The sequence below is a fragment of the Apodemus sylvaticus genome, chromosome 8 (genome assembly GCF_947179515.1).
Source record: "Apodemus sylvaticus chromosome 8, mApoSyl1.1, whole genome shotgun sequence".
NCBI lineage: Eukaryota > Metazoa > Chordata > Mammalia > Rodentia > Muridae > Apodemus > Apodemus sylvaticus.
The window spans coordinates 71,170,039-71,182,731 of NC_067479.1; the positions used below are offsets into that span (position 1 = coordinate 71,170,039).

Consider the following 12,693-nt stretch of genomic DNA (forward strand, 5'->3'; position numbering starts at 1 on the left):
TTCTGTAAGGTAAACTAACTTATAACTTGGAAAGATAGGTCTTAAACAAATTTGCAACAAGTTAATACATAAGTTGTTCTACTTAATAACATGTGTGCACATAGAGATCCCAGTTGCAACTGAGTGGTATGTCCACCAGGCACGAGTGGTCACATCCCACCTGCAATGATGTCTTCACTATTCTCTTCCCAATCTGTTTGAAAACAAAGGCTAGGTGTAGTGATGCATGTCTACAGTACTGGCACTTGGGAGGCGCAGCTGGAGGATGGCAAGTAGCATGAATGACCTTACATAGTGAGATCACATCTCAAGACCAAACCCCAAACAAACAAAAATAGCAAAAGCAAGAAAAGAAAATAAGAAGAAAACTTCTTGTTACAAATTAACAGTGTAATGTATTCATCTTCCTAAGTTCACCAAATTTCTGAGCACGCACTCTTCTAGTGATCAGACTTACCCGGATGGTGCCTCCCACAACCTCCATCACTTTGCCACGGTACCACAAAGTATCAGATCCTCTCACTGCACATGGTTCTCCCTTTTTCCAGGAATATGGCTCCAGAAGACCAAGACACTTTAAATTGCTTTGAATTTCATCCATCATTTTTATAAGCTCAAACTCTGTAGAATTTATTGAGAATATAATATTTAGGAAAATATTATTATTTACATTTTACTGACAATCTAATAACTTCCTAACTTAGGTAATAAAAAGAATTAAGATCAAGCTTCCAAAAGAATTTTTATAAACATTTAATTCAGGCAGCACTTATTACATGTTTTTAAAAGTTTTACCAACAGTCAGGTAGTGGCAGCATACACCTTTAATCTCAGCAGTTGGGAGGCAGAGGCAGGTGGATCTCTGTGAGTTTGAGGTTAGCCTGGTCTATAGAGCAAGTTCTAGGACAACGTAGTTGATACACAGAACCTTGTCACAAAATTTTTTCTTTTACTAACAGTATTTGAATACTTTATCTCTGCTATCCTGAATATACAATTACCATAAAGCACTGTCTTCAATTAAACACATACAAGATAGCCTAACATGAAAGAACTAAGGATTTAGGGTGCCAGTTTGACACAGATAAGTATAGCACAACTCATGTATGAAGTCTAGGCTCAGGCAGAGATAATACTGGAGATATGTTAAAATTCAAAATTCTCTTGGTGTATGCACATGTGTGGAGGTGCATGAAGAGGCCAGGAGACCACCACAAATGTCACTCCTCAACATTGGTCTACCTTTTTCTTTTTTCCTCATCGCCCTTGTTCCCCCTCTCATTCTTATATATATATATATATATATATATATATATATATACGAGAGAGAGAGAGAGAGAGAGAGAGAGAGAGAGAGAGAGAAAGAGAGAGAGAACTCCGTCACTGTCTTCAGACACATCAGAAGAGGGCATCAGATCCCATTACAGTTGGTTGTGAGCCACCATGTGGTTGCTGGGAATTGAACTCAGGACCTCTGGAAGAGAAGTCAGTGTTCTTAACCACTGAGCCATCACTCCAGCCAGGTCTATCTTTTTCTTACTGTGACTGGGCCTCACAATATTGAGGAACTAGCTATAGATTAGGTTGGCAGACCAGCAGTCCCCAAGATCTACTTGTCACCATCTTCTTGTGTCACTATGCCCACTTTCTAAAATGTATTTTCTAATAGTGTGTGTGTGTGTGTGTGAGAGAGAGAGAGAGAGAGAGAGAGAGAGAGAGAGAGAGAGAGAGAGAGAGACAGAGAGAGACAGAGAGAGACAGGGAGAGGGAGAGGGAGAGAGTCCATGCATGCTGAGTACAGATGTTGAATGTAGAATGCTTGCCCATGTGAGCGCTTGAGGAGCATGACACTGATGTGGGATTCTTCACCTCATTGTCAGAGACATCTCTTACTGAACCTGGAATTCAGCTAACTAGACAGGGCTGGCAAGTGAATCTCCAGGATCTACCTATCGGGGCTCCCAGCTTTGGGGGTTACAGACATGTGCTTCTACAACCAGGTTTTATGTGAGTCTGGAGATGTGAGCTCAGGACCTTATCTTTGTTTAGTAAGCACTTTATCCACTGATCCTTCTTCTCAATCTCACACATGGCTTTTTAAGTGGGTTCTGGAGGTAGAACTGAGGCTCATCTGCTGTCTGGCAAGCACTTTCCTGACTGAACTATCTCCTGAGTCCTATCTTTCATTTTTCTTTTCCTACAAATTGCCCCATTATTTCCACAGCATCTATATGCTCCCATAACTGATTCTAATGAAGGCAAGCTCTGGAGCTGGTGATCACCTCAGGCTTGCTTCTTTCACCGTCTTAGGAAGGTATATACGCCTCAGTTTCTTCTCTGTAACTTGGGTATGACAGCATCTATCTACATTATCTGTACCCAAAGGAACTGAATGGGATACCACTTCATGACAGTTCAACAGTTTTAGTAGTGATTAAACATGTCAATTAAAGCTTCTAGATTAGCTATTGTTATTCTAGGTCTGAAGTATTTACAGATTTTATGTTTCTAAAACTAAAAAACCCTGCAATCAGGTGTTTAACATATGGGAGGAAAATGCCAGTATATTCCTAGCTTCTAAACCCTTATCATCAGGTGTCTCCTAGGGAGCTGCTGAGCCTGAGCCTGTTGAGTGGTAGAGTAACATGTGTGACTTAGAGATCATTTCAGAAAGCACACATTGCATGTACATGCAAATCCAGGTAACCTTAAGAAGGTTCCAAATCTTCGCAAAGATCCTTCAACTTTCAGGTGTTTGTTGTGATTTCTTCTTATTTTAACAAATTCAAACTTTTTCTTTTTTCATAAAGAGCACTGAAATGCACAGATTTATGACTGTTTTGTGTTCTGTGATTATTAAAAATAATGCAACCATTCCACACTGGAACATGTCATTCAGGGAGACTTGAATCCATGTTCTCGAGCCACGGCCACTCATAGACTGCTCAGAATAACTGATTTTTTTCATATCCATTGGAGCAAGAGCTGTGTTTTATACTGACAGATGGAACACAGAACAAGCAACTTATGTGCACACTATACAATATATATTAAAAAGGGAAAAGGCTATAGTAAGATTAAGGGGAATATATAGAGAAAATAAACAAAATTTAGAAAAATCCATACATCTATGGAATATTTTTTAAAATTTGAGGGTTTTATGCTTTGATTCTTTCCACTTTCCTCTCAGATCCAACTCTTTCCGTGTCCCCAGTTTATGCCCCAAACTCATGACCTCATTTATACAGTTATGTGTGTGTACATGGCTATCCATTTTGAGATGGGGTCTTGTGAGAATTTCCTCCATCCATGTCTGTGTTCCCGCTGGTGTGATCTCTGCACATCTATTGTAGGTAACCATACTGTTGAGAGGGAACTAAGATTTCTGTAAAGGCAGTCTTACCTAGCAGCAGGCAAGTGAAGCACACTAGGTAAATGGGCTAAGCCAAAACTATTTAGCCTTTACAAAAGTGAAGTCAAATGTATTCTTTATAGCTTTCTAAAACTCAGTTATGGGGTTCTTTAAGATTTACGTGACATATAAAACTCTAAGGCCAGGCTGGGTAGTACACTCCTATAATCTTACCAGTGAGAAGCAATCCCAGGAGACTCAAAAAAAAAAAAAAAAAAAGGCCAGCCTGTCTCAAAACATTAAAAAGACATATAAAAGCAGTTAAAACTAAATACAACAACAACACAAAGAACTATATATGTCTTCTCTAAAATCAGACAATAGAACATGTTTTTGCTCTCACAGTAGAAAGGGTTTTCCAAGGTGCTGGGATCCAAACTCAGGGCTTTTGCAAGTGAAACAAACCCTCCTAACAGTGATCTCCAGTCCAAGCCTGACTCTGTAGAACCAGAACTGCAGCAGAAATATACACCCATGTTTTTATGGGTGAGAATATGAAAATGAGACACTGTAACATGTGGCTCTGGTTAACGCCCAAAGGGGAGCTGGCTATGAATAAAAGATTTTATTAACTTATGTACACCTTGGACTTACTCCACATCTGGTATCATCCTTAAATCTCTTTTAGGTTTAGGTCCTAGGTTACACTTTGAACAATTTAAACAGAAACAGGAGGCTGCTGATCTTGCCCTTTAGGCAGGTTGGAGGATTTACCTTGCCAAGATATTATTGCAAAATTATTTTTAAACACACCAGTGCCACCCCTTTCAAAGAGCTGTTATTTTGCCCACATGGAAAATTATGCTTTTCTTAAGGAAACCAGGGACTTTATGGCAGACCAAGACTTAATGATGGCTGTCCCCTGCACTACTCCCTTGTCTATTTAGAGATGTCTTCTCTGATAGAGGAATGGATCTAGTAGTTGACTGTAAGTCAGGGCTGTCGCCTTTGGTATGAGAATCAAGACTAAGTGCTGGTCAGTCCTGATGAATAATATTTACGTCCTGCCATCCTGAATTCTGCCTGTCTCTCACAGACCTGGTTGGCATACTATTTAACTTAGGCGTATTTCAGAGACAGCACTCCCTTTGCCAATTTCTACATTGTGTGACTTAACATCTATGCAAGTTTATCAGTAAATCCTTTATAATATCAACTCTATTACTCAAGATTCTTCTGCAACAGTATCTGAGCTCTTTGCAATCCCAGGACGCTAAGTTGCTCAATGCCCTTCTGTGCCTTAAGCTGTGTGCTGAATAGCTTGTCTATGTAACAGCAGAAGTCAGTTTGCTTGGCAGAGCGCTCACTTTGTTTTCACTGTTGCCTAATTTGGCATGTACCTTTAGACTTTGGCTTAATTTTTATCTCCATGTCTGAATCAACTGGCTTTTTCTTGGTCAGTTTGCAGTACAAGCTGGTATAAAATATCTTCACTGTCAGAGGCTTGAATAGTCATTGGTGTAGCCTTTGCTGTGCTGTGGAATCAAGATGAAGATTCTTGGGATACCTGTCTTACTTATATCTGAATTTGATTAAAACTTTGAGAGATCTAGCTGGGTATGGTGGTGCATGCCTTTAATCCCAACACTCAGGAGGCAGAGAAAGGTGAATCTCTGTGAGTTTGAGGCCAGACTGGTCTACAGAGTGAGTTTCAGGACAGTCAGGGCTACACAAAGAGATCCTGTCTTGAAAAATAAAACAAACAACAACCAACATATTTGTAATTTATGTCAACATGGGGAATACTAAGCCTATGGTATTTTGTTGGCTCTAAGAGTTTAGCTGACTAATTCCTTTAGAGATTTTAGGTGACACATACCTTTAATTTTAGTAGTTAGATCTATGAATTTGAGGCTACTCTTGGCTATAAAACAAGTTCCAGGCCAGCCAAGGCTATACAGTAAAATCCTGAATCGAACAAAACAAAACAAAACAAAACAAAACAAAACAAAACCAACACATAAACACACTTTAAGAGTGCTTCTGAATTAATGTAAAGTACTTGTGTCATTTTGTGTTTTAATGTTGATCTCTGATAATTGACCTAATGAAGGCTGAAAATTTAAAGGTTATAGCAATTAGATTTACCTACATTGGGGGGTCCCTCAGACTCTATAGAGGAAAATGCTTACTTTGACTCTCTAGGTAACTCGGGTTAACTGGAGTCTTGACGTGTCTGCCCACATGAGATGAAGCAATCTCACAGAAATTAGTGTCAAAAGAGAATGGGATTAAAACTTAGTCTCCTAAGATTCATAAACATAAATTACTAAAAATGCATGTTCAACTTTTTTTTATTTAAAATCACTACATACTAAAATTATTCTTGGTATGACTAATTTAAAATGTGTGAACATTTTAAGGATGGCTTTTGGACTTCTTGGAACGGTTGCCTGTTTTGTTTTTTCTTCCTTTTAAAATACACTTGGTGATTCAAGATTTTTATCTCAATTGGTCTTAACCGAAATGTAGATATTCAAGTGTAAACTCTTTGATCCAATTCTTTGAAACATTAATTTTGGAATTCAAGACTGAGGGGCAGACCAAACCAAACCAAACTGATTTTCAGAAAATGTTTTGAAAAGATGGCTTAGTGTTTAAGAGTGCTCACTGTCCTTCCTGAGGTCTAGAGCCCAGGTTACAACTACCCATGTCAACACCCAACCCCTCTGGCTTTCACAGCCACCCCCATCCCAATGAACATAAAATTAATTAATGAATAGGCTCATGGGTCTGGGGAAATGATTAAGTGGTTAAGATAATGTAGTATTCCTGTACAGGACCTGAGTGTGTTTGGGGTGGCTGGCAAACACTTGTAACTCCAAAGATCTAATGTCCTCTGTCTCCATAGGCATCCAAACTCACATGTGCATACTTCCCCAACACTACATATAATTAAGAATAACTAAATAAGAGGTTTAGAATAAAAGCAGGTGATCTTAATTTCTTTTATTCTGACATAAAATTCATATATTTTGAATTTAATTATATCTTCAAAGGCCTGGCCAATCTTTACTGCCTTCCTGTAAAATTTAGGTATTCTTACTTTCTTAAAAATCTATTAAAATGGGATCTTGAAGTTTCGTTCAGTGGTTAAAAGTGCTTGCTGCTCTTCCAAAGGATCTAGCATTCACACTGGTGGCTCATAACTACTGCTGACTCAAACTATGCATGAGGGCCCTGGCCCAATCCAGGCAGATTCTTACTGGGTAAACAGGATTCTTATCAAGTAAACAGAAACCTAATCTCAGCATTCAAGTTCCTGTCTGTCAGGTAAGCTGCCACTTCCCTACGCTGCACCTGACAGTCAACTGATGGAGGCAAAGTGCATCTAATCCTGGAGCAGTTTCTCAGCACAAACTGACTGTCATGTAAAATTGATTGTCCTTAATTACTCAGCCATCTTTCTAGCTTGTTCCTTAGCTCCTTTAAGATTTATTTTTATTTTCAATTATATGTATGCAAGCATAACTATGTAGGTCTATGTGCATTGAGTGCAGATACCCAAGAAAGTCAGAAAACAATGTTGGGTATTCTGGAGCTGTAGTTACAGGTTTTGAGCCACCGATGTTGGGTGTTGGGGTCTGAACTTGGGGCTTCTGCAAGAGAAGTATGTACTCTTAATCACTTAGCCATATCTTCAGGCTCTGATTTCTCCATAATGCAGAAAGCATTGGACCCATAGACAGGCCTCCAGCTGGGGAGCTCTGGTAACAGTATGTTGGAATAACTTATCATTTAAAATAACTAAAAAAAAATCCATAAACAGCTTATCTAGGATTATTAAAAGCATTCTGCACGTTCTGGGTGAAATCATCTAGTCCCCCTAACAAGTCCCTGAAAATGAGTCTCAGAAAGGGTAAATCCTGCCAAGATTTCTTGGTGTGTCTATCATAGAAAAGTTGAGCTGCTAGGCCCTGAGTCACTGAAGAAAGCTTAATAACAGAATAGACCTTACCTGATAATTTAGGCACTACAAATATAGTTCCATCGTCACCAATGCAGCTCACTACTGCCTCAAATGAACTCGTATTAGGAATAGCTGGTGGTTTATAGCATCCGGTGGTTCTGTTTTCTGAGTTTTTTTCCTTAGAATCAGGTACTTTGTGATCATTGACTTTATCAGCAATTTTCTTGTTAGTGTCAAAGTTAATTTTAAAGCACTTAGTAACTACCGAATCTCCTTGCTCCAGGGGTATTTCCAGAGACTTCTCAGGTGAATGGCTGTTACTTGATTTACTAACTCTGTAACACCCAAAAAAAGAACATATCTAAATGGGAGCAAAGATAAAATTGTGTAGAAAAAATGAAAAAAAATCATTCAAATATGTGTTAACATTTAACTAAAACATTTGCTCTAGTCGAGGATGTACTTGAGCCTGCCATGCCAGACAGCTGCAGGAGGAAAGGAAAAGAGGAAAATGGCTTAATGGATCATGACTGCAGCATACGACTTTTAGATCATTCTCTGGAGTGCAGACCATGTCTCCCCTGCCAGCTCTGGTATCTACCTCTCTAGAAGAAATTGGAAATTATGAACAACCTGCTTCAATGTCTGTTGATGTGTTGTATAGTTTTATAAAAGTCACCTTGACACAAGCTACAGTCATCTGAGAGGATGGAATCTCAACTAAGAAAATACCTTCATAATATCAGCTGTAGGGTATTTTCTTGATTAGTTATTGATATGGGAGGGTCCAGACCATTGTGGGTGGTGCCATCTCTGGGCAGGAGGTCCCAGGTTCTAGGAGAGAGTAGGCTGAGGAAGCCATGGGAAGCAAGCCAGAAAGCAACATCCCCATGGCCTCTGCATCAGCTCCTGCCCTTAGGTCTCTGCCCTGATTGAGTTCCTGTCCTGACTTCCATCATGATGGACCATGATGTGAAACAAGACAAATAAACCCTTTCCTCCCCTATTTGTTTGGTCATAGTGTCTCATCGCAGCAACAGAAATCCTAACTAAGACAAGGTGGTATCAGGATTGTGTATATTGCTGTGACAGACCTGACCATGTTGTTTGGGGAATAATGTGAAAGGACTTTGTAACTTTCTTTGTAACTCTTTTCAAGAAAAGCCACTGAGTGTTCAGTACTTAGTGAGCCTTTCTATAGGAGCTTGGAAATCAAGAAAGTTAAGGGTGACGCAGAAGACTAAGGCCTGGCTTGTGAAGTTTCAGTGAAACGTTTAATGGCTCTTTTAAGGCCATTTGTTAATTTGAATTAAGATTCTGTTGTTCTGATTAATAAGATATCAGAACTACTAGTGAAACCTTTGCTTTGCTTGGATACTTGATACTGGTCTGCTGGAGCTGAGAAATTATCAGTGATTAAAATGAGTTCAGTAACCTTGAGGTTAAATTTTCTGGGAAGTTTTTCCTGAGAGCACAACGAAGCTATACTCCTGAGGTGGTCAAGGTTATAGCTTATATTGGCATCTGAACTTGGTAGTGTAAGAGTCATACTAGTTTTGAAGGCATGAAGGGGTCATGGAGAGCAGCTGAGGCTTGGCACTAAGAGAGGCCACAGAGGTCACTGGTGAAGGTGTAGCCTCAGGAGCAGTCAAAGGCCCAGGATCAAAGGGTTATACAGAGAGGTTGAGGCTTGACACCAAGAAGTGACCCAGGAGAGGCTATTGGTGAAAGTGTGGCTCTACTGCAGCAGAAGACTCCAGAAGTTTTGGAGATGCCAGTACCATGGGATGACCACCATGAAAAATGCAGTGATGGAACAGAGCCAGTTGGCGCCTAGAAGACAAGCTGTGTGTGCTGCAGAGGGAGGAGCCAGAGTCCTTTGAAGAAGTCAGAAGATTGTGAATGAATCCCTGATATTGAATAGTTTGAGTTTAGTTTTGCTTTGATATGCTTGTGACTATCCCCTGGTTCTTCCCTCTTAGAATAAGAAAATATTTAATTTTGATTTTTACAGGAGCCTACAGTTTAAAGACTAATTTTCAAGAGATTTTGGATTTTTAAAGAGGCTGAGTATTTTAAAGGAACTGAGCTTTCAATGTGTTTGAAATTGTTAAGATTTTTACAATTATTTATGTTTTTAATGTGAGATCTTAGGGATAAATAAGAAAGGAAAGGTTGTGTATCAAGCTGACGAGAGGTCAATTGTGCTATAGACAGTTTTATTTTGACATAAGCTAAAGTCATTTCAGAGGAGGGAACCTTAACTACAAAAATGCCTTCATAATATCCAGATGTAGGGCATTTTCTTAATTAGTTAATTGATATGAGCATGCCCAGTCCATTGTGGGTGGTGCTATCCCCAAACTGATGGTCCTGGGTTCTATAAGGAAGCAGGCTGAGCAAGCCAGGAAGAGCAAGCCAGTCAGCAGCTTCATGGCCTCTTCATCAGCTCTGTCTCTAGGCTCCTGTCCTGTTCGGATTATTTTCTTGACTTCCTTTGATGATGAACTGTGATGTATAAGCATAAGATGAAGAAACACTTTCCTCCCTAACTTGCTTTTTGTCATGTGTTTCATTGAAGCAACAGAAACTCTAAGACACGCCCACTCCTGAAACTGGCTCCTACCTTCCCCAGGGAAAGTTTTAAAAGACATGTTCTCCTTGAATGCTCTGTGTGCTAGTGTTTGTGTTCTTTCTCCCCTCCTCCATGTCATCCAGGGCTGCTATTTCTTTTGTCACAAGCTAACTTTAATGTACAGCTATATCTTTTAGGCAATCTGCACCTACAATCCCCACTTTATCTGTATCTATATATGTATCCATTCATAGCTATACCTGTTATCTATTCTGAGTTGTTCTTGAATCTATTTTATCTATATTTATCTATCTATCTGTTGGTATCTTCTCTGCAGGTAAAATCCAAGATGTGAACTGAGTATTCAGGGCCTCAGGTATCTTCTTTAAAACCCACTGCTGCTGCTCAAGAGGATGTGATTATCTTTAAGTCTTCAGCAGACCTGCTCCTAGAGCTGCAGTCACTGCTTCTCCCAGGGGAAAGTCCATCAGCCTTTACTTAAAACATGCTTAGCCTTTCCAAAATAACTCCAGGATTAACATATAAAATGTTTCTGCTTTTCTTGGTAAATAGAAAATTTATGCTCTAAGTTTAACAACTGCTGCCCAGCTCTTGCTCCACATGATACTTGAAAATAACTCTTTTTAATCAGTTGGTAAACAAATTTGTTAATGTTATTACGATTATGACATTAAGATAAGAGCTCCCAGGGACTAAACCACCAACCAAGGAGTACACAAGGAGGGACCCATGGCTCCAGCTGCATATGTAGCAGAGGATGGCCTTTGTTGGGCATCAATGGGAGGAAGAGGCCCTTGGTCCTGTGAGAATGCCCGAGTGTAGGGGAATGCCAGGGCAAGGAGGTGGGAATGAGTGGGTAGGTGGGGGAGAACCCTCATAGAAACAGGGCAGGGGGGATGGATAGGGAGTTGGGGGGCAGGGAGAGGTTAGGATAACATATGAAATGTAAATAAAGAAATATACAATTAAAAAAAAAGAACTGGGCTGGAGAGATGGTTCAAGTGGTTAAGAGCACTGACTGCTCTTCCAAAGGTCCTGAGTTCAAATCCCAGTAACCACATGATGGCTCATAACCATCCATAGTGAGATCTGAAACTTTCTTCTAGTGTGTCTGAAGACAGCTATAGTGTGCTTACATATAATAATAATTAAATATTTTTAAAAAGGAATTCAAGAACATCTAAACAGAAAATATGAAACCACTATAAAGTACTTTTTTTCTAAATTATGTTTGTAACAGTGTAGTTTGACAACTGTTCACAATATCTTATTGGATGAAACAAAAAAATTCCACATTAAAAAAGACTGTTTTGTAAATACTTGTTTTTCTCTTATGTGTATGAGATGTTTTGACTACATGTATATCTATGCTTTTAGAGGCCAAAAGAGGGCATCTGATCTTCTGCAACTGGAGTTGAGGATGATTGTGAGATACCATGTGGGTATTGGGAACTGAGCCCAGGTCCTTTTAAAGAGCAGCCTATACTTTTGATTACTGAACCATCTCTCCAGCCCAAGATTTAAACTCCTCTTTTCATTTGTTTGTTTTTAAATCAATTTTGGGCTAGAGAGCTGGCTCAGCAGTTAAGAACACTCGCTGCTTTTGAAAAGGACCTGGGTTCAATTTCAAAACCGCATGGTGGCTCACAACCATCTGCAACTCCAATTCCAGAAGATTGGATACCCTCTTCTGGCCTCTCTGGGTGCCAGGCAAAACACTCATACACATAAAATGATAAAACACAATTTAAAAACACCTCTGAAATATTGCTAAAAACATAAAGGAGTTAAAAATCATTAGCTTCCCTGACTCACACAAGAAACCAATAGGAAAAATTTAATATATATTTAATTATTAGTTGTTTTTTGTTTTTTCCATGGTAACATTGACAAACTCTGGCTTAAATGACTGTTGAATCAAGATGACTACTTGGGAATGTGGTAGGAGGAGGAGGCCCTAAGAGAAAGAAAAACAGGAAATGGTCACATGGGTTGGCCAGTCTCTCCGTGAATGTGCACACTGAGCTATCCTGTTGCCCTTTCCTCCCTCTCCCTTCTCATTCAAGCCATCATTACCCAATAGTTTAACACACCCTATCAGAATGTATGGAGCCATACACAGAAGGCAATGGAGCCAAAATTGTATAAGAGTCTCTCTCTTATGATATTCAGGGCTTTATAATAAGCTTTTGGATATTAATCTGCTAGATCTTCTAGTAAAAGCAGCCTTAGCATCCTGTTTCTTGGACTAGGAGTCCTGCCCAGAAAAATGACTAGGATTTACAACTGTTTAGGCTTTGTGTCTGAGCATCATATAAAAGATTCATTCTATAAACATTGACATGCTCTTTTCTTAGGGATTTGATAATATTTTTTTTCTTCTGAAGCTCTGTCTTCCCGACACTTCAATTTCATCTTTATTAGACCCAGGGATAAGTTCCTAGGCACTTGGGACATGACACATATCACCACATACAAAGGCAGGTCATGTGGCTAACAAAACACCTTATAAGCTGAGGTACCAAAAGGAAGCTACAACTCTGTTGGAACTTCAACCATGGAGTTGAGGAATATGTTATAGATTCAAAGACACAATTATATTTGGGCTATTTTCAGCCTTTAAAGTAGTCAGGATATTACTTTTCTTTCTTTGTGGCTTAATATTCTAACAGAAACCACAAAATTAAATTAATTAAAGAAATTAACTTTGGTGGGGCAAACTTTTAATCCTAGCACTTAGGAGGCAGAGGCAGGTTGATGTTTGAGACTTCAAGG

General features: G+C 39.3%; 1 protein-coding gene across 2 annotated transcripts in view; it reads right to left on the reverse strand.

Moving 5' to 3' along the window:
- Rnf17 (ring finger protein 17) overlaps nt 1-12,693 on the reverse strand; it is a 135,553-nt gene that overhangs the window by 20,588 nt on the left and 102,272 nt on the right. For both annotated transcript variants that reach the window (XM_052191357.1, XM_052191356.1), the window contains exons 25-26: nt 7,371-7,657; nt 458-621 (exon numbers count right to left, since the gene is read on the reverse strand). In XM_052191357.1, coding sequence (XP_052047317.1) covers nt 458-621; nt 7,371-7,657 — 451 coding nt within the window. The remainder of the gene's footprint in view (nt 1-457; nt 622-7,370; nt 7,658-12,693) is intronic.